Source organism: Stylophora pistillata, chromosome 14 (assembly GCF_964205215.1).
Source record: "Stylophora pistillata chromosome 14, jaStyPist1.2, whole genome shotgun sequence".
Classification (NCBI taxonomy): domain Eukaryota; kingdom Metazoa; phylum Cnidaria; class Anthozoa; order Scleractinia; family Pocilloporidae; genus Stylophora; species Stylophora pistillata.
In genome coordinates, this window is record NC_142532.1 from 14,922,674 (window position 1) to 14,947,661 (window position 24,988).

Sequence of the window (24,988 nt, forward strand, 5' to 3'; positions counted from 1 at the left end):
TATATCAAGCTACAGGCTTGACCCATTCCAGCAAACACCGTACATAAAACATAATGAGCCTATTCTTTAGGCTCATTAATGGAGCCTAAAGAATATACCAATAGAGGAACAGTGAGGTTCTTGAGCTAGCCCCTATAAGTTATCATTATTACTACCATTGTTATAATAATCGTTACTATAATTATTATTAGGTACAATGTATATATGAAGTTCATATATTTTGAACTGCGGTATTAGATACGTATGATGCACGATCCTCGCAGTAGAGAGCGCTATTTATGCAATAGCGAAAATCAGACCTGAAAAAAATCAGGCCTTTATTACGAATCAACTTAACGGCCTGCTCCCAGTTAGCTCAATTGGTAGACCGCTGCACTAGTATCGCAGAGGTCAGTGGTTCGAATCCCGTACAGGCCTGATTTTTTTCAGGTCTGATTTTCGCTATTGCATAAATAGCGCTCTCTACTGCGAGGATCGTGCATCATACATAATTATTATTATTGTTATTGTTAATATGATTATTTGTTACCAATTGATTATTAATGGTTGAGTGTCAGTTAATCACTGCATTCTTGAGTCATCTTTACCTCGTAGAACAAGAGAGTTTTAAGTGTGGGATGCGGCAGCAGTAGCCATTATTATGCAGTCTCAACTGCCTATTTTTTTTAAGGTGACCATTTTTCAGTTGGAGCCCTGGATTAGATGAGTCTGCTCAATTATCAGTTTACAGTTGAAGAAACAAGATTGTTTCATCAGAGTAGGGATTAAAAACAGGCTCTTAGGATGGTTCTGCATAGAGCAGTGATTGCTTTTCATCGGAAGTGGACAGTTGTTGAGCTTTTTTTTAACTAGAGACCTTAAGATTTGAGGACGTCACCCGTCTAGGACGCCACCGGAAGTTCGTTTTCACCTAAAAGTGACATTGCGCATGTCTTCGTGTGAATGGGACGGCGTTTCACAGGTGGTGATTACGCCATTTTTCAAATCTTGCGTCGTGCACAAAACGTGAGTATGTGTTTGGTTTTGGAGCTGAAATTATTCATTTCTTTCGCCGTTTTCGCTGTTATTTTGTATAATCTGTTGTTAACAGTGCTTGTTTTTTCAGAGATAGACGATGGATTCCAGGTCCGAGTAAGTAGACTCCACATGTTTTCCTTATAAAGAAAATGGAAAATTTTATCATGTTGAGCATCAATTTATCATGTCATGTGAGAGGTCGGCTGATGTAATTAGAGTGTAGTTATAATCAGAAGTCAAACTCGCAATTTCTGCAGCGAGCCTAATCAAAAGTTTTCGAGCGCTGTGATCTTTCTTTTGAAGTCTCGATACATTTTGCTCCTGTTTGCCATGTTTTACCGATTTATTCATGAATTGGTAATTTACTGGTTACTCTTATGCCGTTTCCGCGACTTGAGAACAGATATATCGGAGATTCTTGTTTTCTCGGCTCACCTTTAAAGTGATTTGAGTCTCAAGTAATTAAGACTGTCATATTTATTATCCATGCAAGTCTCATCCCACTACAAAGAATACTCATTTTGAAAGCCTCCATTCCATTAATTTTTTTATACTTTATCAGATACCAGCTAAGTTCAGGATTTTAATTATATTTCGTCAGGTAAGCCAAGAACATCAACCAAGAGAGGGATGTCGTATTTTTCGAAGCGAAAATCTGTCTTACACTCAGTCTCACTTCTATCTTGCAATGTAAATCTTTCATAATTCCAATAAAGATAATGTGCATTTTTCGACTTGTTAACATCATGCAACAACAGAAATTCATCCTCATTGATGATTTCCGGATTGTGTTGTGCGGGAGGTCGAGGGTTTGAGCCCCGGCCGGACCAATACTCATGGTCTTAAAATAACTGAGGAGAATTTGCTACGTTTCTATGATATCAAGATATAGATACATATTCTAGTCTTCTCGGATAAGGACGAATAAACCGTAGGCCCCGTCTCCTGCAGGGTTAGGGGTAGGAGACGTTAATTTCCCACGCACGAGATTACTGTGTGGTGGATGTCCTCCCATAGGGTGGGATGGGCGGGAAGGTGAGATCGTGACATGGACTGAAGTGGCTGCCAGACGCGCCTAATAATGCTGACGTCCGATCTCACCTTATCATTGTAATTGTTAACTAAACACATCTGATGTTTAGATTGCTCAGACCTTTACCTTTACCTTTACTGTGCATTGATTATTCATACTTTCGTCTACTCGTCTTTTGTTGGCTGTGGAGGCTTTAATCACACTTTAGACGGGTTTACCTCGATAAAGTGATTTTCATAAGGAAGATTCTTTCACCAAAAGTTTAATTTCTGTTTTATTTTGTTTACTTTGCGTAAATTTTGGTTTCCGAGGCAAAAGAGAAAGGCGTGTTCATCCAGAACAAACTTTGCCTCTTCATAGAAGGTATGATAAAAATGATTCGTTTCTGCTGGCAAACATGTTATCTGTTTTTGTAATTTATTGCCAATGTTTGACAAGACTGAGATGGCTCTTCCTTAGGCCTTAAGGAAGTAAAGTTTGAAAGCTTTTTCTTGGTAAGGTCTACCAAGAAAAATATTCGTGTTTTGCAGTTAACGTGCTTTTCTGATCGGGAAGCTATTTTTGAAATTGGGGCCTGGAAACCTGATTTGTATAATTTACACTGCGCCAGTACATGTCTGGTTAAATTTTCGGTCTCTTTCTTAGGAATTGAAGGATGGTACTTTTGTGAGGCACATTTAATTGACAAAGACAAGAAGGAAGGGACACAAAAAATAGAATCATTTTCAATAACTTTCTAAGAAATATTTTTTTTTTCGGAAATGATGTTGTTTACTGCCTGGTTGGTAACAAGATCGTCTTTACATAGGTCACTACTTTTGAGCCATCTATCTGATTCAAGTGAAACCTTTGATTCGGGAGTGAAATATTTCTGAGGGTGATTGTATCTTCCTTCGATCGGTCTTGTAGATTACGATCCGTAGGGAAACAGAAATGACTTGAAATGTAAGAGTCCAATCGTGACAATCCAGAAGTTCCTGCTCAAGTAAGTGACACCTCAAATTTGATTAACCTGATTTGCTGAAAAGCTTAGCGAAAAAGTTTGAAAATATCCCTTAACTCAAGTTGGATAAAGCGAACTACGAATATCTCTATCAAATCTTAGTATTAGTTACTTTTCATGACCTGTTATGGAGAGACATTCTAAGCTGAAAATTTTAATTTTCCACTGTGCACTCAGAGAAATTTGTAATTAAATGTCTGAAGTATTCTGGGATTGCCATGGTTTTACTTTCTGCGTTTTGTGATTGGGCTAGAAAACTCAGGCCACCCTCTCAGCCAATCGGATGCAGAGCTAAAATGCGTTCTCATTGTCGTTTCCCGCGTTTCAAGCTGCTTGCTTTCACTTTGAGTCCCCATTGGTTGATGATACTGACGGGCCGAAATGATAAATTTTGTTTGGTTTCTCTACCCTTAATGGTAAACTGTTCCATGACTAGTCTCAGTTGATAAGTTTTATCAGCACATGTCCGGTGTAAAGTTTATGGTTGAGAAGGGATTGCAGAAGTGGACTGGGTAATCGGTTATTTCGAAATTAAATAAGACAATTGTCGCCTTCAGTGATTTTAAAAGATATGCCGTTTTGGTGTTTTGACATATGATAAAAGAAAACGGTTGACTTAACTTTTTATTTCGGGCGACTTGACTTAGGTTCTAGTCGACATGACATCGGGCGAGATAACTTTAAAGCGACTGCTTAGCTAGCGGTTTCCTGTGGACACCGCGGAAATACGTTTTTTAGGGCACGATACAGTATTTTACTGGTCAGCGGACACCTCAATGAAACCATTTATTTTACTTTATTTTTTTGCTTTTTCTTTTCTTTCTTTACTATCTTAATGCCATCTGCAACATAAAATGAATGCTGCGCTAAGATCCAATAGAACCAATGACGTTACATGTTGGGAGTTCATCTTTAAAAGAATATCATTCATTACTCTCAGTAATGCAGTCTCAGTACTGTGGTATTTTCTATATGCAGACTGGAATAAGGGATAAATGCTATTTGCCATCATATGTTCATGCAACTATTGAAGACAGCTCTTTCAGTAAGTTTTGACACACACTGAAGATTACTGACTGGCCTATAGTTCTTAAATACAAGATCAAGACCGGTCTTCTTTAATAACGGATTAACCAGTGCACATTTCCAGTTTAATGCGAACGAACCAGACTCCAGGGATAGATTAATGACTTTGGTAATAACTGGAAGAAGCACGTCAATTCAGTTAATCACCAAAGACGTTGGCATGGGATCCAAAATACAACTTTTCTTGGGAAAACCTTCAATGAGTTTACACACATCTCCTTCTGACAATGGCACCAGACTATGATTTAGTATCATCGCTACAAACTTCTAATAAAGCTGAAGATGTTAATTTATCAAGCTTTGTGAGAATCGTTCTGATCTTATCAATAAAGAACGTGCCCATCTCATTGGCAAGAGTTAATAAATTATTTGATAGTGGAAAAGGAACAACATGATCATGCTTCAGTAGTTTCTTTGTTGCCGTGAACAAATCCCTCGGATTGGAACTGTTCTTATCGATCAATTCCTTAAAAAAATTTACGACACGCAGTATTCAATACAATAAATGGAATACGAAAGTCTACGTTCGACATTTTTTTTATCGTCAACCGTTAAATAAGCATGCCAATGTTAGCCGTCAAAGGTCTCAGATATCCTAATTAAGAACTAAACGATTGCCTTAATTAGGTCAAGTTCTATTAAATTAAAAACGCATTTTCATCCACATTGTTGTGGCTCATTTCAAAATTACTCCCCTTATAAGCCCCCGGGATATAAGCCCCTCTGTGCATAAGCCCACCCAAAACCCCTTACAAAGTTGTATTGGCCCAAGGCTGATAACCGGAATTTTACAGTATAAAAGTATGAAAGATGAAAATGTTAATTTTCCACTGTGCAGTCAAAGAAATTTTCAACGGAGTGTCTGAAGAATTCTGGGATTGCTGTGGTTTTACTTTCTTCGCTTTGTTATTAGTCTACAAAACTTGGGCTACCTTCTCAACCAATCAGATGTAGAGGTAAAAACAATCGCAACGTTCTCATTCGCGTTTCCCGCGTTTCAAAATGCATGCCTTCATTTCGAGTCCTCATTGGTTGGTAATGATATCGGTCTTTATATTGACGGGTCACTGTGATAAATTTGGTTTTGGTTTTTCTACACTTAATGGTAAACTGTTCCATGACTATATAATTTGAATATATCAACAAAGTTGAAATGGTAAAGTGGCCACCGTTACAGTTGTAAAAGCTGACGTTTTGAGCGTTAGCCCTTCGTCGGAGCGAATAGAGGAATTGTGGGTTGTGTGTGCTTTTAAAGGCAGAAAATGGAGCTACGTGATTGGTGGGAACATGGCACCGAGAAAAATGTTACCGGCCGCGGAAGGAGAGGTCGAAATCATTTACATTGAAAGCAAACATACAAGCAACATGGCGGACCAAAACGAACCTCGTGCGTTTATTTTTTTCTTTTTGCCATGGCAACTCGTGTCAAATACGTTTACATGGGGGGGGGGGGGGAGGGGTGGTGTCCGTTTTCTCAACTTAAATTTGGTTTTGGTTTTTCTACACTTAATGGTAAACTGTTCCATGACTATATAATTTGAATATATCAACAAAGTTGAAATGGTAAAGTGGCCACCGTTACAGTTGTAAAAGCTGACGTTTTGAGCGTTAGCCCTTCGTCGGAGCGAATAGAGGAATTGTGGGTTGTGTGTGCTTTTAAAGGCAGAAAATGGAGCTACGTGATTGGTGGGAACATGGCACCGAGAAAAATGTTACCGGCCGCGGAAGGAGAGGTCGAAATCATTTACATTGAAAGCAAACATACAAGCAACATGGCGGACCAAAACGAACCTCGTGCGTTTATTTTTTTCTTTTTGCCATGGCAACTCGTGTCAAATACGTTTACATGGGGGGGGGGGAGGGGTGGTGTCCGTTTTCTCAACTTATCCTTAACAAAAACACGTCATGATAAAAACTGGTCATGATAAAAGAGTTAAACAGAACAGTTCAGAGCCTGCTGTACTTAAGAGGAGAACAGCACCAAACTCTGTCTCTAAAACGTAATACTCTTTGTAACTTAGCTCATGGTACGAAGAGCTTGTTTCATATGATCATTGTAATGCTTATGTAGGGCGCCCTCAGTGCGGAATAACACCTGACAAATCCAGCAGCTGAACTCTCCGCTCAAGTGTACTTTGTTATGACGGTGAACGCTTTCTGCTTGGCTAAAGCACTTGTCGCAAACCTTGCACTGAAAAGGCTTTTCTCCAGTATGTACCCTGTTATGACGGCGAAGGCTTCCTGCATGGCTAAAGCACTTGTCGCAAACCTCGCAATGATAAGGTTTTACTCCACTATGTACCCTGTGATGTAGACGGAGGTTATCTTCTCGGCTAAAGCACTTTCCGCAATCCTTGCAGTGGAAAGGTTTTTCTCCGGTATGTACCCTGTCATGTTGTCGAAGTTTTCCCGATTCGTTAAAGCACTTTCCACAAACCTTGCACTTAAAAGGCTTTTCTCCAGTGTGTATCCTGTGATGCCTTCGAAGGCTTCCTGCTTCGGTAAAACATTTGCTGCAAACCTCACACTTAAAAGGCTTTTCACTAGGATGTTCTTGGTTCTGACGGCGAAGGCTTCCTGCTTGGCTTGAGGGTTTGTTACATACCTTGCTTTTAATGGGCCTTTCATCCGAATGAACCTTCATATGTTCGCGAAGTTTATCTGCTCTTTCAAAACACTTGTCACAATGGAAGCAATTAAATATCTCATTACCATACCCATCTTTGCTAGCTTTATGAGACATCGCACTTAACTCTTTTAACTGACCTTTTCTGTAACAGAATACAATAGGGAAGTATATAAGTATTCAAATTCGACTGAAAGTTGTCTTATTCTTATAGAGTACGTTTGCCCTTAGACTATGCAAACTACCACTAATGGATTGATGAGATATTCTGAGGATGCAGATGCCGACAGAAGTTGTGTATCGGAACCCTAACTTGATTCATTTAACCACATGCTTTCACAGCTGCCCAGTATTCAAGCCATAAAAGAGAGAAGCGCATTAATTTGTTTTCGCCGGTATAAGTAAGTAATCAGAGCTTCAGTTCTCTACTATTCCTTTGAGGTCTTGTAAAAGACCAATCAAACGATATATCAAGCTAGAGGCTTGACCCATTCCAGCAAACACCGTACCTAACATCTTCAGTCTGACTGAAAAGACCCAATTTTGGGTGTTTTTATTGTAAGGCTAAAGTTGTAATCTTCCTGAGCCATAAGATACAGCTGTGTGATTGAAGAAAGACCAAGATATTCTTGTTACCACTGTCAACGTGTAAAACATAAGGCCCGGGTTGTCCGAAGGGTGGATGACGCTCTCCAGTGGATAAATCTCTATCCGCTAGATAGTACGTTTTGGTAACACTTATCGGCTTGATAGCGTCATCCACTCTTTGAAAAATCGGGTCTAGACTTGTAACCAAGCGATACTAGTTAAAAGTAGACCTGTGAGGAACACACAATTTACAGAATACTGACCTCAAAACAAACAATGTTGATAGGAAATTCATTTGAAATACAGTCGAATCTGTATTCAGCGATCACTTATGCCATACGCATATGGTGCAAAATAGTAATGGCTTATCAAAAATCTACCCACGGGGTTTAAAATACGCCAGGGCCATGGCGAGTGAAAATATAATTTGCGACTAAAATTTCGACAAAAGTTGTCAATTGACGACAACCAGATAAAAAAAAAAAATAAAATAAAAATAAATAAATAAACCTGATATTACAAAAATGAACAAACGCCTTTCTCCTGTCTTTCTCTTTTGCCCTTCCATAACTCCCAGAATTTGAAACACCTATGATGAGCGGTGATCAAGTCGAACTTATTTCGTTGAGATGAACTTCATTTTATATTACGTGAAGCATTGTAGTCTAGCTATTACATTTGCATTTAGAAGTATGGTTACTAACTGTCAAGTGATTTAAGACATTTTGAACATGGAAGTATTCAATACTAATATTTCAGCTCACTTCAAGGAAAAGACGTTTCTCATGTGAGTAATAGACCAAAATCCTAATCAAAATAATGTAGTAGACCGTTTCTGCTATAAAAAACCAGAATCTCTTCGTCCTCTTTCTCTTCGGTGTTTCGGGACATCTTCGCTCGTTCAACGCTTGCTGACGATCTCTTCGGATCTCTTCGAATGGTACTCGGAATTAACAAGAGATCATGCGGTTTCCCGATGAAATAGAAACTACTTTAGCAAATAATCAGCATTTAAGCATCACAATTATTTCAGGATGGCGTTTGAAAAAACAAAGCTTTACCTTGCAGAAATGTCTTAAAAAGTGTACCTCGCGGAAACTTATGGGAAAACTTTCTTCTCTGGAGAGTATTCTACCTTTCGAATCAGCGAATTATGCCCAGTAGATCCGAAGATGTAAATTTTATCAGTTCTTGCCGTAACACCGCAAAATAAGTTCACAGTGGCGTCTCCGGCACAAAATTGCAAAAAGACTTTTCCTCGGAAGAAATGACTAAATGGATTTGATCTGCACATCGTGGAAACTTTGACGAAAAATTTATTCATTCGAAAAGAGAACACTTCACCATTTCAATCGGCGACAAATGCTCAAAAGTGCCGGCAAATTTGCTAAGCGAACAAGGTCCGAAATACGATACCTTGACTTTACCCTGATTCTGTGGAAGAGTGGACCGGCAGAATGGCGGATTAACCCACAATACAGAATGCCGTGCTGTATGAAACAAGTCTCACAAAAATTGAATTGCAGTGAAATAGGATCTTAATAATTTATAATTAACCGGAAAAATCAAAGTTAAAATCAAAAATGCCTAGATTAATCAATTGATTATTGGTGGTTGAGTGTCAATCCATCCTCGGAGACCCAGGGGCTGAGTGGATTTCAAGTTAGGGCATGAAGAGCCCCTGGGGACATTTTCTTACAAGACTAGTTCCAAACGGTCGCAGTCGTTCTGCCATCTGATTGGTGCCAGAAAATCTTTGTGTTTTTCTGCCCAATCAGAGTGAAGTGTGCTTTAGAGTCCTTTCGTGTGTTTGAACACGGACATATACTTGTAGCCCAGTTGCTCACCATGTTTGTTTGGACCGTGCGAGAGAGATTTTCTTGTGAAAAGTTTCAGTCTCGGTACACAACGTAAGAGAAATCGATCAGATTGTCCGCGAAAATCTTACCGGAAATTATACTGAATACTTTCGCAGGTATCACTAGAGAACGTGTTTTAAAGTTTGCGAGGTTTGTATACCACACGATGGTTGCAGTCATTGATATGTCGCTTTAAACGATAAACGAGATTTAAGCTTAAATCTTTCTAGATTTTTTGCATAATTTGCTGTGACTGAAACTTTGCCAATCCCGTGAAGTTATTTCCTCGCACGGGCCACGCAGGTATGTCGAGCAACTGGTACTTGCGAAACGTTCTGTGCATGCCAAACTCTAATCTCATCTTCGCTCGAAAAAAAAGAAAAGCTAAGCGTGGAAATATTTGCTTATTAGATGTGGGTAGATGACCCTGTACTACTAAGCTGACATTTGCAATAAAGCAAACCCGCCCTTTCCATCCAATATTTCTTGGTCTTTGGTTTTGTTTTTCCCACTGAAAACAGCATCGGATCGATTCCCAATGATCAAAGGTATTTAACTTGGTCTTCAGCAATCGACAGACTGAGGTGAAATGACAATGACCAAGGGACTGGAAGAGAATCCGTGGCCTTCCTAGCTCAAGAATTTCAACACTCTAGACAGCAATTGAAAGATTAAACTCTTTCCAAACCCCTTCGGTAACTGCCCGAAAACATCTCTCCTTCCCATGATGTTCTCGTTAATAAGTTTTTGTTCAGATTTTAATTAGCAAACGGAAACACAGCTAAGCTTTCTCTTAGCACTTGCTGGAGGTCGTCCACGAACTTAACGTTCTCTGCAACCTTGGCCGTATTGTGAATGACTTTACTACTAAGATTAGATTTTGGCGCGCAGAGAAAGCAGAAAGCTACGTAGGCGAAAGCGCCAGTTGCTCGACATACCTGCGTGGCCCGTGCGACGAAATAACTTCTAGTGATACCTGCGAAAGTATTCAGTATAACTTCCGATAAGATTTTCGCGGACAATCTGATCGATTTCTCTTACTTTGTGTGCCGAGACTGAAACTTTTCACCTCAAGCAAATCTCTGTCGCACGGTCCAAACAAACATGGCGAGCTACTGGGCTACTAGTATGTGTCCGTGTTAAAACACACGAAAGGACTCTAAAGCACACTTCACTCTGATTGGGCAGAAAAACACAAAGATTTTCTGGCACCAATCAGACGGCAGAGCCACTGCGACCGTTTGGAACTAGTCTTGTAAGACAATGTCCCCAGGGGCTCTTCATGCCCTAACTTGAAATCCACTCAGCCCCTGGGTCTCCGAGGATGGTGTCAATCCTTCCCTCGCAGAACAAGCCTGACTCATAAATATGTGGGATGCGGCAGCAGTAGCTATACTATATGCAGTCTTAAATGCCTATTTTTTTAAGGTAATCACTTTTCAGTTGGGGCCCTGGATTCTATTGAGTTTACACAATGATCAGTTTACAGTTGAAGAAACAAGATTGTTTCAACAGAGTAAGGTTAAAAATAGGCTCTGAAGATGGTACTGCATAGTGCAGTGATTGTTTTTCACCCCAAGTGGACAAGTGTTGAGTTTTTTTTTTTTTAAACTATTTGAAGCGACACCTCAATTGAACTTTCTCATTACGATGTACTTGTAAGGTACTGTAAAATTGATTTGCTATCAAAAAATTGATTGATTTGCTATCAAAAAATTCCCATGTGTCTTTTCTTCTAGCCCACCCGATCACTCAATATTTATATGTTTTGGCCATTGGTAATTACTAAAAGGTCTCTGGAGGTGGTATTGTTGACACAACATCACATTACTCTAATTGTGATTTGTTTAGGTCTGCCTCTAACAAACAATTGATCATGCTCACGCTCTATCGAAAAAACCCAGGCCTCAATTCGCTTCTCTTATTACAAGAAAATTATCAGACAATCCCATTGGAAACTCTAGAAAATTAAAAACTATTTCTAAAAAGTGTGCAAAAGTGAAAGGCAAATTAAGGATTGCTACATTTACAGTAGTTGATAATAAAAAGTTACCAAATACCGGCTTATAAAATGGTCAAGGAATCTCAAAATACACAAATCAACATCACATACTGTCAACAAAACAAAACAAGATATTTTGGTCCAATACCAAAAAGAAAAAACAGAATATTCTATGACTTGATGTCAGAGCCATCAATGGTTTTCTTTCATACTTCCCTCTTCTTATGTGTAAAGAGACTCCTACTCCAAAGTAGGTCTGCAGTACATACTTAAGAGAGTTTCCATTCACAAGACTTGTAGAAACTGAAACACTGTACATGGCTCATACACAAACTATAATCATTTTCATCATTTAAGTGATATTTTCTGTGAAACAATTATCAAAACCATAAAAAAAAACCTTGTTTGAGATTTTGAAATGAACATATCATGGTAAAAGGCAATGTGTAATGAACACTGTCCCCTATCATGTTCATTATATTTCAACAGGCTCTAAGGAAATATCTCAGATCCAGGTGCATTAAAGAATCCATCAGAAATTAAAGCACTCAAACATTTCTGTATAATCCATACTATTCTTAAACAGAGTTGTAGACCTAAAATCAATAGATTTACTTAGAACCTCCGACAATACTGAAATAAAACCATAGTCCTAAGATCAATCTATTGTTTTTGTCGATTGTTTCTTTAATCAAAGAACTGCATGCATAATGATCTATAGGGTTACAAGGAACCTTGCCTGCTCTGACACAGAGCATCACATGCATCAAAGACAAGGCCTAAAATCAAGTGCCTAAAATCAATGCCTAAAATCAATGCCGTCTCATGATTAATTATGGGCGGTCACGCGCTTTTCGGATCCGCAGTCTTGGCCATTTTCATGCTGTTTAATGGTCTAATTCTTCAAGCGGACCAACTCGAGGATTGTGTGAACACAAGAGGAAAAATTTTGCCATCTTGGATGCTGGGACCACTCATTTTTTGTCATGAAAACCTGACCTTTCCACTTGGAGATTATTGCTTCACCGACTCCTTGGAAATTTGCTTTTCATCACCGACTGTCCCTGGAGACCCTATGTTGGCTCTGGCTCAAAATCAATCAGCACGTTTTGCTTCTTATAACACCTTTCCACTTGGAGATTATTGTTCCACTGACTCCTTGGAAATTTTCATTCTATCACAGGCTATCCTTGGAGACCATATGCTGGCCTTGGCTCTAAAACAATCAGCACCTTTTGCTTCTAACTTGGGAAAAGAACGCTATTTTGAAATCGGTGTATTCTGTGACGATATACTCCCGTTATCTGGAAAGAAACCACCATTTTACGACCATGAAATTCTTCATTACGATCGCGATCCTGCATATACCTACAAACATCGTATAAATCCAGCATATACTTACAAACATCGTACTAATTCCTGGTCATTTATAAGAATCAAGAGGATTAGATTTCTACGCAGGAGAATTACGTACTCGTCTAACTGTCATGCTTCCTTTAATCCTGTTATAATCTCATTTTTGTTGGTTTGCTGTGGGGATATTGAGACCCATCCTGGGCCTAAATCAACATCATCTGATGACTTTGACTACTTTAACCTACATCTTGGTCATAAAGGCATACGTTTTGGTTCTTGGAATGTCAACAGGCTTACGACTACAAAACTAGAACAAATAAAATTGTTCCTTCTTAATGAAGATGGTCGACCACGTTTGGATATTTTATCAATCAATGAGACGTTTTTGAAACCGCTCCTCTCAGATTGTCTATACTCAGTCCCTGGTTTTACAGTGCACCGAAAGGATCGGATGGGCCTGAAATATGGTGGTGGGGTTCTAATTTATGTGAATGACGATCTGAAACATCGAAGGAGAGTCGACATTGAGCATAATAATATAGAAGCATTGTGGTTGGAAGTCTTTCCATTCAAATCTAACCGTCCCATTTTATTCGCCAGCTTTTACAGACCTCCTTCAACTAACTTATCAGAGGATGAGGCCATCGAGAATATGTTGGAATCAGTTTATCTATTAAATTTAGAAACCATCATTACTGGCGATATCAACATTAATTTTATTTCTCCGGCGTACAAGAAACATCCCTTGGGACGTGCCTTTTCTAACATGAATTTCAAACAGCTCATTACTGAAGTTACTCGACCATCAAGCGGAACCTGTCTTGACTTTGTATTGTCAAATTTTCCTGAAAGAATTAAGTCTATTGTCGTCAAAAACAATGGGCTGTCAGATCATTTGCCTGTATTTGGAGTTCGTTTATATGAGGATAACGCCAAGCGTCAAAATAAATCTCTAACGATTCAATATCGTAATACGAAGCATTTTGACAAATCCGCCTTCGTTTCCGACCTCCAAGAAGTTCCTTGGAATACTGCATTTGTTTTTGACGATTTAACTGATATCTTAAATGCATGGATGGGTCTGTTCAATAACATCTTGGATGCCCACTGTCCGTGGCGAGCAAAAAAAGTAGCCAAACAAAATCAAGCTCCATGGATGACTGTGAATATTTTACAAGCGCTTCGCAGAAGGGATTCTTTACTACGTAAAGCAAGGCAAAGTCGTTGTGTCACGGATTGGAACTACTTCAAAATTGCGAGGAATAAAGTTGTAAACATGATTCGCAGTGCGAAATATAAATACTATAACACCTGTTTCAACAACAACAAGGGAAACTCTAAAAAGATCTGGAAAACCATAAAATCGCTAATGGGCGATGTATCAAAATCAGTTGAGACGCCAAATGTTGTTTTGGCTGGAAAGTTTAATGATCACTTCACTTCAATTGCTGATTCACTGAGGAATCTACTACCTAATGTACCTTATTGCAATTCAAAGGTTGAAAACTTTGTTTGTTCAAGAAAAGATCCGGATGTTCTTTTCAATATTCCTCCTGTTACTAAAGATTTTGTGCTGGGTGCTCTGTTAGGACTCAAAACTAACAAAGCTATGGGTATTGACAAGATAAGTGCAAGATATCTGAAAATAGCAGGACCAGCTATTGCTTATTCAATTACTCAAATCTTGAATATTTCAATTAATTCTGGTGTATTCCCTGATTTTTGGAAGATAGCGAAAGTCATTCCGTTGTTTAAATCTGGGGACCGTGAGGATCCGGACAATTATCGACCCATTTCGATATTACCAGTTTTGTCAAAGATTCTGGAACGTCATATACACGATCATCTCTATAATTACTTATGTGAAAACAATCTATTGTACCCTTTACAGTCAGGTTTTCGGAAACACCACGGAACAGACACTGCTCTTATACGAGTCATAGACAATTTGTTATTTAATCTAGACAATGATCAAGTCAGCGGTCTTCTTTTAGTTGATTACAGGAAAGCTTTTGATATGGTTGACCGTGAAATTCTTTTGCAAAAGCTGAATGCCTATGGTTTAACTCCAGTTGCACGTAAATGGTTTAGTTCATACTTGACTGATAGACATCAATTTATTGCTCTTGATAATGTGACATCTAACTCTGCTCTTGTGAGGCATGGTGTTCCACAGGGTAGTATCCTTGGCCCTTTACTTTTTGTCATTTATATCAATGATTTGCCTCTACATGTTAATGGTGCTGACCTGGATCTCTATGCTGATGACACCACACTGACATTATCGGCAGATATCTCAGCGGTTGATTCTCTACAAGATTCACTAGCTGCTTCTTTGAAGGAAATTGAATGCTGGACGCACACCAATAAACTTCCTCTCAACGAAATAAAGACTAAAACACTACTGGTCACAGGCAAACGCCTTGGGAAGAAACTTCCAGATGGTTATAATTTATCTCTTAAAACTATGAATGGTGTATCATTGGAACAAGTACCCTCAGCTAAACTTCTTGGTATAAACATTGACCACGATTTATCAATGAACACTTATGTTGACAGACTGTGCAAAAAAATTTCACAAAGAATTGGAATTTTGAATAAGATCAAACTTTGTTTACCATTTAACCAAAGACTTTTATTTTATAATAGTTTGATTAAGCCATTATTTGATTATGCCAATGTTGCATGGCAGTCACTTTGCTCTAATGAATCTCTTTTAAGAATACTTAGGCTACAAAAGAGAGCTGCTAGGGTTTTATTAGATGCTGAACCACGTAGTTCATCAGTTATGCTATTCAATCGTTTAAAGTGGATACCATTTTATAACTCTACTAAGATAGCTAAATGTTCAATACTATTTAAAAGGATTAATTATTGTGTACCTAATTATCTTAATGATAGCTTAAGATTATTAAGTTCAGTACATTCACGCAACACTAGATTTTGTAAATACAACTTTTTATTACCTAAGTTTAAAAGGGCTAGAGAAGGAGGGAAAACTTTTCTAGTTTCTGCCATAAAATTATGGAATCAGTTAAAGCCTGAATTAAAAAAGTCTAATACACTTAAGGCCTTTAAAGACAACGTATTTAAATATTATTATGATGACAAATCATGCTTAGCTCATTTTAATCGGTAAATTTTATTGATAGTAGTTTTATATATTCTTACTTGTTTATATTATCTTGTAGTATATATTTTATCAATTAAATATTATTTGTAATTAGCTAAATTTCTATTTTTCTAAATCTCTTTTTTTTTTTTTTTTTTTTTTTTTTTTCAATATATTAATGATTCTATTGTATTTGCATTTATATATTTATTGTAATTAAGAGGACCACAAGTTTATTAGTGTTTGTGCACTATCACGTGCTATCCTCAATAAATAAAGTCTTATCTATCTATCTATCTAAGTGAGGCTTTGAAAATATTACAATTTTAGACAGGGTTCATATGGTCCTTTTTCAGAGACAAATTTCAAGAACTTTTCAAGGACTTTTCTAAGCTCAGATTGATTTTTCCAGAGCTCCAAATTTCACCTTTAACCCTTCCATTCCCAAGATTTCAAAATCAATTCTCCTCCTTGCGGTCTATACACGTTTCTTAGTACATAAATTCTGAAAACTTTATTGCTTGATTTTAGCAAACTGCCAGGACTATCCAGATGCTGTAGAAGTTCTTTTTCCAGGAGTTCCAGTCCCAGAAAATGTCAAATAAAATTCAAGGACTTTCCAGGTTTTCCTGGACCAGTACAAACCCTGATTACAACATGTACATCATTTCAAGGCTGCAGAAAAATCATACTGAAGCTGTCCCAACCAAATTGAATCAGTTGTAAAGAATTTCGATATTTAAGGAAATCTAATGAAAATTGATAGCAAACTTCTCATATTGTACCTAAAATCGTTTGTAATTTGCCATCTTTCAAACCTATGATCATTTTAGGTTATCTTCTGAAATATTCCAATAAAGTAAGGCGAATTGAGGAACTATGTAATAATCAGAGCTGTAGACGCTAAGTGCCCCTTTTGTAGCATTCTGGTACAATTCTATTAGGAGGGAGATGTGCATAAATAAATATCTAACAAGAGTTCAGTTACCCATGACAGTAAATAGGTTTTTTCTGGATTATGATGTTTTCAACAGTCGACTTGAAAGTGTTAAAACCTTAGAGACAACAAACAAACAAACACGAGACAACAAAGCACTAAAAACTAATCCTTAAGCATAATAAGTACTCTTTTACAGAAGCTTTTGGGATGACGATCAAGATACTCCACAACACTTGAACTAAACAATTACATATATATCGAATAAGTCGAAGGTTAGGTGAGTCCTACATGTTGAGTAAACAGAACTCGTTATTAATAATTTTTGCTACAATTCTCTCTCACGTAACTGATGAGAGTGTAAAACCGAACCTTACCTGAATGAGATGTAAACTTTTCAGGCAACAAGTCAGCATTAAAAGTGTTTGATTATGGTTGTTACGAGGCGGTTAGAATCCAGTTTCTCACGGTACGTGTCACAAAATATTTACTTTGGACTGCACTCACATATTTTCCCCCAAAGACCATGGGAGGAATATTTTAGTTTTAGGATTGCCTTTAATCTGAAGTACCATAATATTGCAAAAATGCTGGTACTGGTTGAAATTTGAACTTTATTTTAGCCTTGAAGGCTAGCAGTTTTGTGTTTTGGCCACAACTGAGCGGGAAAGCCGCGAGAGGAATGGGACGGAACGAAGAGCTTTGTGGCATACCTGCATCAAGAGTCTCCGATATCGAAACGCGCGCAATGCATTCTGGGATCGTCTCATATAAAAAGTGGGCACCAAGCGTGACAGCGGCCATCTTGATAACTAAAGCATCGTCAACATTTATACACTTTTACCTCGCGATTTTACAATTTTTTCCAGTTTAAATTAGATCATAGTTTGTATATAGTTTTAATAATAGTTTGTATATAGTTTTCACTAGTTTGTATATAGTTTTCATATAGTTTTCTCGTCGTTTTTGGCGTGGAAATGAGCGAGACAAGTGAGCTTTCCCTCGAGGAAGTCAACACATGGAAGGTGGACGCTCTCAAGTTATTTTGCCGTAAACGAAATCTTAAAACTTCTGGAGCTAAAGCTGAACTTGTAGCCCGTGTGTTTGCAGCATCAGAGATGGGAATCCAAGTACAAGCATCGGCTAAAGAACTAATGTGCATCACGGAGTCTGAGAGAGCGAAGCTATTGTTTACTCCTGAGGGCAGCAAGCTTCCCGATCCTCTTGGGCTAAAGGACGGATGGATTGATGAAAAAGATGGGCTAACATCATGGCCTCCTATATTTCTAAGTGACATTACGAAATATCTGATGGCTGATCATCCTGGAAAGGATATTAAACTGCACGAACGGGTCATGAATGAGTACAAAGAGGGGAAAGCATACCGCTTATTTGACTCGGGCTTTCTGAAAGAAGTTTTCTACCATGAACTAGAAAATATGGATTTTTGCTTCTTGAAAGCAAAATGTACGCATTCGATGAAGGTTGGTGATACACCACATACATCATGGATTTGTTCAAGAAAAAATGGAGAGATTATCAGTGCCTACTGTACCTGTACTGCTGGGTATGTTAGACTTTCTGTTTTATAAGACTTTAACTTGTAACTGATGCAAAATTTAAGCCTAAAATATCATGTTTATCATATACCTCGATTTTATGACTAATGTTGTTGGTCTAAGCTCAATATATATTATACTTTAGAATGTTTAAAATATTATGTCTATCATATACCCTAACTATTTGTTATTTCTTGTTTCAGTATGAGTGGTTCTTGTATTCATGTGATGGCACTGCTGTTCAGAATTGAAGCAGCAAACCGTAATGGTATGACAAATCCTGCATGTACGTCCAAAGAGTGTGTGTGGAATGTTCCAATAGGAAACAAGACTGTAATCAAGCCCTCTAGAATTTGTGATATGGAGTGGAAGGCTTCAAAGCTAAATAAAGGTATGTTATTATGTTTAAAATTCTAAACAAAGTATTTACAGTATGTATACTGGATAGACATAAGTGTTATCTGGGGACATAAATAAGAAAGTTCTTATTAGCTTGTAACCTAGCAATTAATTTACTTTTATTTTGTGTTTTTCTAGAGACGACCAGACCTGCCATCGATAGTCGCCGAAAGTTATTCAATTCACATGAAGAGTTGAAGCCCCTGACTCCAAAAGGAAAGAGGAAGTCGTTTTATAATAATTTGAAGGACTTGTTGCCAGAATCGGCATTCATCAAATTAGCAACGGCTGAGTTTGAGGAACCGTGTTCAACTTCCGTTACAATAGAAATTAATACTGAAGTACCTGAATGTGTAATGCCTAAGTCATCAAAGAAAGACTTAAGTGCTGATGATATACATCTGATTGAACAAGGCACCATTGGTCAGTCTGAGAATGAGGCATGGCACGATTACAGAAAAGGCCGATTAACTGCCTCTAATTTCTATAGAGTGTACACAAAAGTTGAAACCCTTAAAACTAAGGGGGGTGATGCACAGGAACTAGTGGACACAATCCAGGGTAAAAGTAATGGACCATCGGAACATTTACCTGCTCTAAAATATGGAAGAAACATGGAGAAAGTTGCTAAGGATAAGTATGTGAAACTGTTTCAGAGGGAGCACAAAGATGCAAAATTCAGAGAGTGTGGACTATTTATTGATGAATCTGACCAATTCATTGGAGCATCCCCTGATCTGCTTGTTGAATGTTCCTGTTGTGGATTAGGGGTGCTAGAAGTGAAGTGCCCTTATTCTATTGTTAATGATTTACCATCAGAAGACAATCTTTCCTACCTGGTAAAGATTAATGGCAAAATTGTCTTGAAAGAGAAGCATGCATATTTTGCACAGATACAGGGACAAATGGCTGTGATAAAGAGAACATGGTGTCACTTCCTGGTCTACACCCAAAAGGGTTATCATCTGGAGCTAATCAAGTTCAATAATGATTACTGGGAAAAGATAAAGCAAAACCTAATTTGGTTTTATAATAAGTATTTAAGTGAATGAATGCTCGTTAATTATAACTTGATACAAAACTTTATTTACATGGTGTAAACACTAAAAATACATTTGTACATTTTATATACAATTTAGAATTTTTACAATTTCATATCTGGAAAAACTGGTCTGACAGTTCTAAATTGAACTCAAATAGTCTCTGAATAGAACAGTAAAATTGTCTGTTGTGGAAACTGGAATGGATGAATCAAATCATGAAATTTTATACAAGTAATGCATTGACCACACTTCAGTATGATTGAAAATGTTACAGTTTGATATTGTTTGCAGTTATATATATAGTAATAATAAATAATATATTATTTATTTGTGTTCAGCGACACATGAGCTGTGAAATGAAGAAAAATATTTACAAATTATATCTAATGATTGTAATCACTCTACCAGAATAATTTTTCTCTTGTGAGGTCCTTGTGGTGCAAATAATATAACAGTTCTTATTCAGAGTGCACATACTTAATAGCTGAAGCATTAAATGGTACTAAATCATACTAATACTTAAGTTTCTTGTTATGTACCATTATCAACACTATTTAGTATTATTTGGTACCATTTGTATGAAAGATTAAGTGATTGCACTCTATACTAGTTGCTAGTAAATACTTAGTAGAGCAGAGATTTTGAATAACATTTAACCTAAGAAAGAACTTAGACTAATACATATTGGTATCCTCTAAATTTATGAAGTTTATATTCTTTCATGGGTTAAATGCTGTCAATCTTTTTAGCTATTTGTACATTTCTTGTTAATCATTTTTTACCCAAGGGTCTATACAAGTTACATAAGGCTGCACAAATAAGTACAATGTTGTCTATACTGCCAAGCAGTGATATTGGTAGTTCATGCTTTATCAGTCTAAACGTCTTCAACCGTCTTATTGCTTGCTCAACAAAGATTCTAAGATTTGCAATTTCTTTTGTTTTAGCAACTTCAGCTTTAGTGAACTGCTCTTGTCCACGTTTACCAGGGGGGATGTGTAGTCTTGAGCTTCTGATTAAGAGGTCTTCAGCAATTGTGAATCCACGGTCTGCCATCACTTCATCGCCAGGTTCAATGATATCATAAAATGATGATTCTCTTGTCAGATGCACATCTGAAGTTCTCCCTCCCCATGCTTTGGATAAGAAATTGAAAAAACCATGTGGTGTTATTGATACCAACAGCTTAGCAGTGTTGTGATGCTTGTAGTCTGACCACGTAGCTGCTCTAAGGTTTGGGTCGCTTGGGGTTTCAATAAATATTTCTGTGCAATCAATGATGTGGCGTACATTAGAGTAGCCTGGCTTTTTAAACTTTGCGGGCAAAGTTGCTTTCACAACATCGATGGAGGGATTGTAAACCAAACATTTAAGTTCACTTGCTAGGATTTTCACCCAGGTAGTAACAACATTTGTTACATTTGTAGTTGAAATTCCAAACCTCTGTGCTAAGTCAGCATTTGTTGATCCAAGTCGAAGTTTCATTAAGGTCAAAAGAAACTCATCTTTTTCTGACAAAGCTCTTTTAGGGCCAAACTTATTTGGTGTTTTTTTGAAGTTTCTTCCTTTTTTAGTAGATTTTTTTGGGCCACTCCAGTAGTTTACTTTTTTAATGTTTCCCTTCACTACTTCAAACAACTTATTGAATACTCGTTTTGATGGTAGGCCGGTTAGTAGACGAACAGATGAATTTGTTTTCAAATCAGAATGTTCTAGTCCCTTACGCTGTCTGGCCTTGAGTTTTATCTTACATGCTTTGAGTTCACTTTCAAGTTCTTGGAGTTTTTCTTTGAGATCTTTGATCTCATTGAACTGCTTGAGTCTTTCCTGCAAGCATTTTTCTTTCATACAGAAGTCAGGATCTTCTAGGTTGTACCAGCCAAACGAATATGCATGATCGTGAGTGATATGGTCGGGTCGACCGGCAGTAGTACAATGTTCTTCTTCTGTTATAAACGAGGAACTACTTGGTTCTTGAATCACAGGAGCATCTTGACTATCATGTGCATTATCTTGAGTATCATCTTGAATATTATCTTGTGTATTATCTTGAGTATTATCTTGAGTTCTTAAACGTTTCATTTCTTCTAGTAATGATGATCTATCAGTAGGCGGTTTACGGTTACGAGTAGACTTTGTCTCGTAGCCCATTTTGAGTACAGGATCAGGGTTTTCTTTCGTGGGTTTCCCATCAACAAAGTGCTCATTGCAGACTCTCGACGAATTATTAGGTTGCCAGACTTCTCCTTTCGGGCCTTTTCTCTTTAGAAGATGGATCCAGCGCTTTCTACCCTCATTGTTTTTGCGTTCAGTAGGGAACGGAAATAGCTTGAACGGCAGCGGACAGTCACATGGCGGAGTGCCGTGTAAACAATCGTGAACTTCGCATTGCTGTGAAGCCCATTTCTCAAGCTTTTTCCCACTGTTATGGCACCCAAATACTGCACAATTTCTGTGCCCAAAGACCATGTCATTAAACGGCTGCAAAGTAATAAAAATACGATGAGAATCTTTGACTTTTGACAGTTCTTGTATTCGCGAATGTCACTCGCGCGCAGGATTGAATCTACTACCATTAAAAGCTTAAAAACAGCTAAAACAAAGTTAAAATTTGTAACTTACCTTTTGAATATAATACCCACGAAGATTATTTTCCAGTTGATATCACTTACAAGAACAAAAAGACTGTATTATAGATAAAGACACGCTTCAAAGAACGCATTGAATACAGAGACACACGCCATATTGTCACGCTTGGTGCCCACTTTTTTTGTGAGACTATCCCAGAATGCATTGCGCGCGAATTACCTTCCGGAACTCTTGATGCACGTATATTAGACTTCCCTCGTCTAACACAGAACCGCCATCCATCAACACACCTTTCAAACTTCTGGACATTTCGAAAACTTAAGAACGACCTCAAACTTTTTCGCCCGACCAAATGATAAAAATAAAGTCTGATAGTTTCGAAAGAAACTGTTTGGGGCTGCGTCGGTGGGAGTAACGAAATAATTTGGATATATCAACAAAGTTGAAGTGGTAAATTGGCCGCCGCGAGACAATTACAAAAGCTGACGTTTATGGCAACGAGAAAAAAAAGAATAAATTAGTGGAATGAAAAGCGTTCGTTGATCCCTGTGGGAATCAATGGCAAAAAAGTACCTACAGATGGAAGTACCACTAAAGCATGAAAACTTCGAACGTCAAACTTTCCACAAAGTTAAGTTAGCAACCCTTGTGTGTACAATTTACTTTTTCAAGTAAATTTAGCCATTCTCACTTTCACCAAAACTAGGTTTTGTAGCCACATAAACTTCATCGGTCGTTGCCTTCATTCTAAAGTTATTCCCAAGGGTTTTCGTTCCAATTTTCATGCATCTTCATTCACCAAACAATTCCATCACCAAATTCAATGCGCCCAAAATTCTTTTTCACGTAACATCATGAGAATCACCATTAGAGCTATGTGCCAAAAACGTAATCACCTCACCGAACAAATCCTACATTGCCGCTCTGAACTTTCCAAAATCTGTCCAGCAGTTTTATTACAATCTATGCGCGCCAAAATTCAGGAAACTAATTCGAAACTTTTCAATCATTTGAACCAAATTAAAGCTCAAAAACTTGACCAACTTATCGGTCCCCAAACCACTCATCACCAGAAAACCTCAAAAATGTAGTTACCATTCCAGAAAGCCTCTCACTTTCCGATTCAGAAAAATCCGTCCTCAGTAAGGGCTTAAATTTCGTTCCCATTTCTAAAACAACGGACGAATTCTGAATTAAACAAGACGTAGAAAAATTCCTTCGCCGCGTTCAATTAAAAGCCTTTTTTCACAACAAAGAGGATGATTCTAACACCTCGAACAAAGACACTTTCGAAACACTTCAGACTCGAAAGTCTAAATGGACTCCCCCAGAGGGCCAATTCGCATCATTAGACTTTTTTTATCAAAAAATGCCGCCACGATATCAACAAACTCAATTTCAAACGTATTACCAAGTTTTCTAATCTCTCTTCTGAAGAGTGGTCGGCACTAAAAAGTCTTAGAAAACGCAAAGACATAGTTATCAAAGCGGAGGATAAGGGCGGCTCAGTCGTTGTTTGGCGCACCGACCTCTACCAAAAAGAAGCTTTGCGGAAACTTTCTGACACCTCTTTTTATCAAAAGGTCGACAAAGACCTCACTGCCAGCAATCAAAACTCCGTCAAGAATACGATCAACCAACTCATAACTAAACAAGAATTGCCGGCCACAGTAAAAAATCTCATCATAACCACTCCTAGAACTTCTCGTATTTACTTTTTACCTAAAATTCACAAACCCAACAACCCGGGTCGGCCCATTGTCTCGGCTTGCAGTTGCCCTACCGAACTTATCTCCAGCTATCTAGACAAAATTATGGCTCCCATCGTCAAAACTTTACCATCATATATTAAAGACAGCCAACACGCTCTTCAAATTTTTCGAGACTTTAATTTCCTTGGCCAAAACAAACTTCTTTTCACCATGGATATTACGTCTCTTTACACTGTCATTCCTAATGGCGAAGGCCTTCTGGCCCTTAAACATTTTTTTGATCAACGTACTGTTAAGGAACCTAAATCTGAAACACTACTACGCTTAGCCGAACTAGTGCTCACACTCAATTGTTTCTCATTCGGAAACAACTTCTTCAAACAAACCAATGGTGTAGCCATGAGCACCAAAATGGGACCTAGCTATGCCAAACTTTTTGTAGGTTTTAACGAACATCAATTTTTCAGCCAATACAACGGGTCCAAACCTGAACTCTACGGTCGCTACATCGACAACTGTATCGGCGCTACCTCCTCTACCAGAGAGGAGCTCACTCAATTCCTAACCGCAGTCAATTCTTTTCACCCGGCTCTGAAATATACTTGGGAAATTTCTGACAATTCTTTATCATTTTTAGACGTCAAAGTTTCAATTGAAGGTAACGATTTATGCGGCTAGTGTGTATTACAAACCTACAGACTCGCATAATTACTCGTTATATTCGTCTTCGCATCCATCTCACGTTAAGAATTCCATTCCTTTTTCTCAGTTTCTAAGAGTTCGTCGTTTATGTAGTGATGACTCTGATTTCCACCACAAATCAGAGTCAATGTGCCCGTTTTTCGATAAACGTGGTCATCCTGTTTCCGTCGTTCAAGCGGGTTACCACCGCGCTTAACTTATTGATCGACATTCAGCACTACAAACGTCGCATAAGGTGGATTCCGACCGCATTCCATTCACTCTCACGTTTCACCCTCACAACCACTCAGTTAAATCCATCATTCTTAAAAACTTTAAATTACTTCAAAACGATCCAGAGAAAAGCACTATGTTTTCCCAGCCTC

The 24,988-nt window shown here is 38.0% G+C and overlaps 3 protein-coding genes and 1 long non-coding RNA gene across 4 annotated transcripts; 2 read left to right on the forward strand and 2 right to left on the reverse strand.

Moving 5' to 3' along the window:
* The first annotated feature begins 638 nt into the window (after nt 1–638).
* LOC148716730 (uncharacterized) lies at nt 639–1,748 on the forward strand. The gene is made up of 2 exons (XR_015995166.1): nt 639–1,131; nt 1,619–1,748. It is a non-coding gene; the product is annotated as an uncharacterized LOC148716730 (long non-coding RNA).
* Nucleotides 1,749–5,976: 4,228 nt separating this feature from the next.
* LOC111334184 (uncharacterized) lies at nt 5,977–17,057 on the reverse strand. The gene is made up of 2 exons (XM_088744538.1): nt 16,997–17,057; nt 5,977–6,910 (listed from the first exon to the last, which is right to left on the reverse strand). Exon 2 carries the CDS (start codon nt 6,880–6,882, stop codon nt 6,157–6,159), a length of 726 nt encoding a protein of 241 aa, XP_088600664.1. The 5' UTR covers nt 6,883–6,910; nt 16,997–17,057; the 3' UTR covers nt 5,977–6,156.
* Nucleotides 17,058–17,326: 269 nt separating this feature from the next.
* LOC148716731 (uncharacterized) lies at nt 17,327–20,897 on the forward strand. The gene is made up of 3 exons (XM_088744535.1): nt 17,327–18,186; nt 18,382–18,569; nt 18,716–20,897. The coding sequence occupies exons 1-3, from the start codon at nt 17,597–17,599 to the stop codon at nt 19,627–19,629; spliced, it is 1,692 nt and encodes a 563-aa protein (XP_088600661.1). The 5' UTR covers nt 17,327–17,596; the 3' UTR covers nt 19,630–20,897.
* Nucleotides 19,641–22,456, reverse strand: LOC148716732 (uncharacterized). The gene is made up of 2 exons (XM_088744534.1): nt 22,243–22,456; nt 19,641–22,101 (listed from the first exon to the last, which is right to left on the reverse strand). The coding sequence occupies exon 2, from the start codon at nt 22,087–22,089 to the stop codon at nt 20,392–20,394; it is 1,698 nt and encodes a 565-aa protein (XP_088600660.1). The 5' UTR covers nt 22,090–22,101; nt 22,243–22,456; the 3' UTR covers nt 19,641–20,391.
* Nucleotides 22,457–24,988: the final 2,532 nt, after the last annotated feature.

What these genes read in the sequence shown, in the direction of transcription:
- LOC111334184 (XM_088744538.1), bottom strand. Translation starts at nt 6,882, where the DNA reads ATGTCTCATAAAGCTAGCAAAGATGGGTATGGTAATGAGATATTTAAT.
- LOC148716731 (XM_088744535.1), top strand. Translation starts at nt 17,597, where the DNA reads ATGAGCGAGACAAGTGAGCTTTCCCTCGAGGAAGTCAACACATGGAAG. An exon ending in TACTGTACCTGTACTGCTGG is followed by an intron (nt 18,187 to 18,381) that starts GTATGTTAGACT and finishes TTCTTGTTTCAG; the next exon opens with TATGAGTGGTTCTTGTATTC. An exon ending in GGCTTCAAAGCTAAATAAAG is followed by an intron (nt 18,570 to 18,715) that starts GTATGTTATTAT and finishes GTGTTTTTCTAG; the next exon opens with AGACGACCAGACCTGCCATC.
- LOC148716732 (XM_088744534.1), bottom strand. Translation starts at nt 22,089, where the DNA reads ATGGTCTTTGGGCACAGAAATTGTGCAGTATTTGGGTGCCATAACAGT.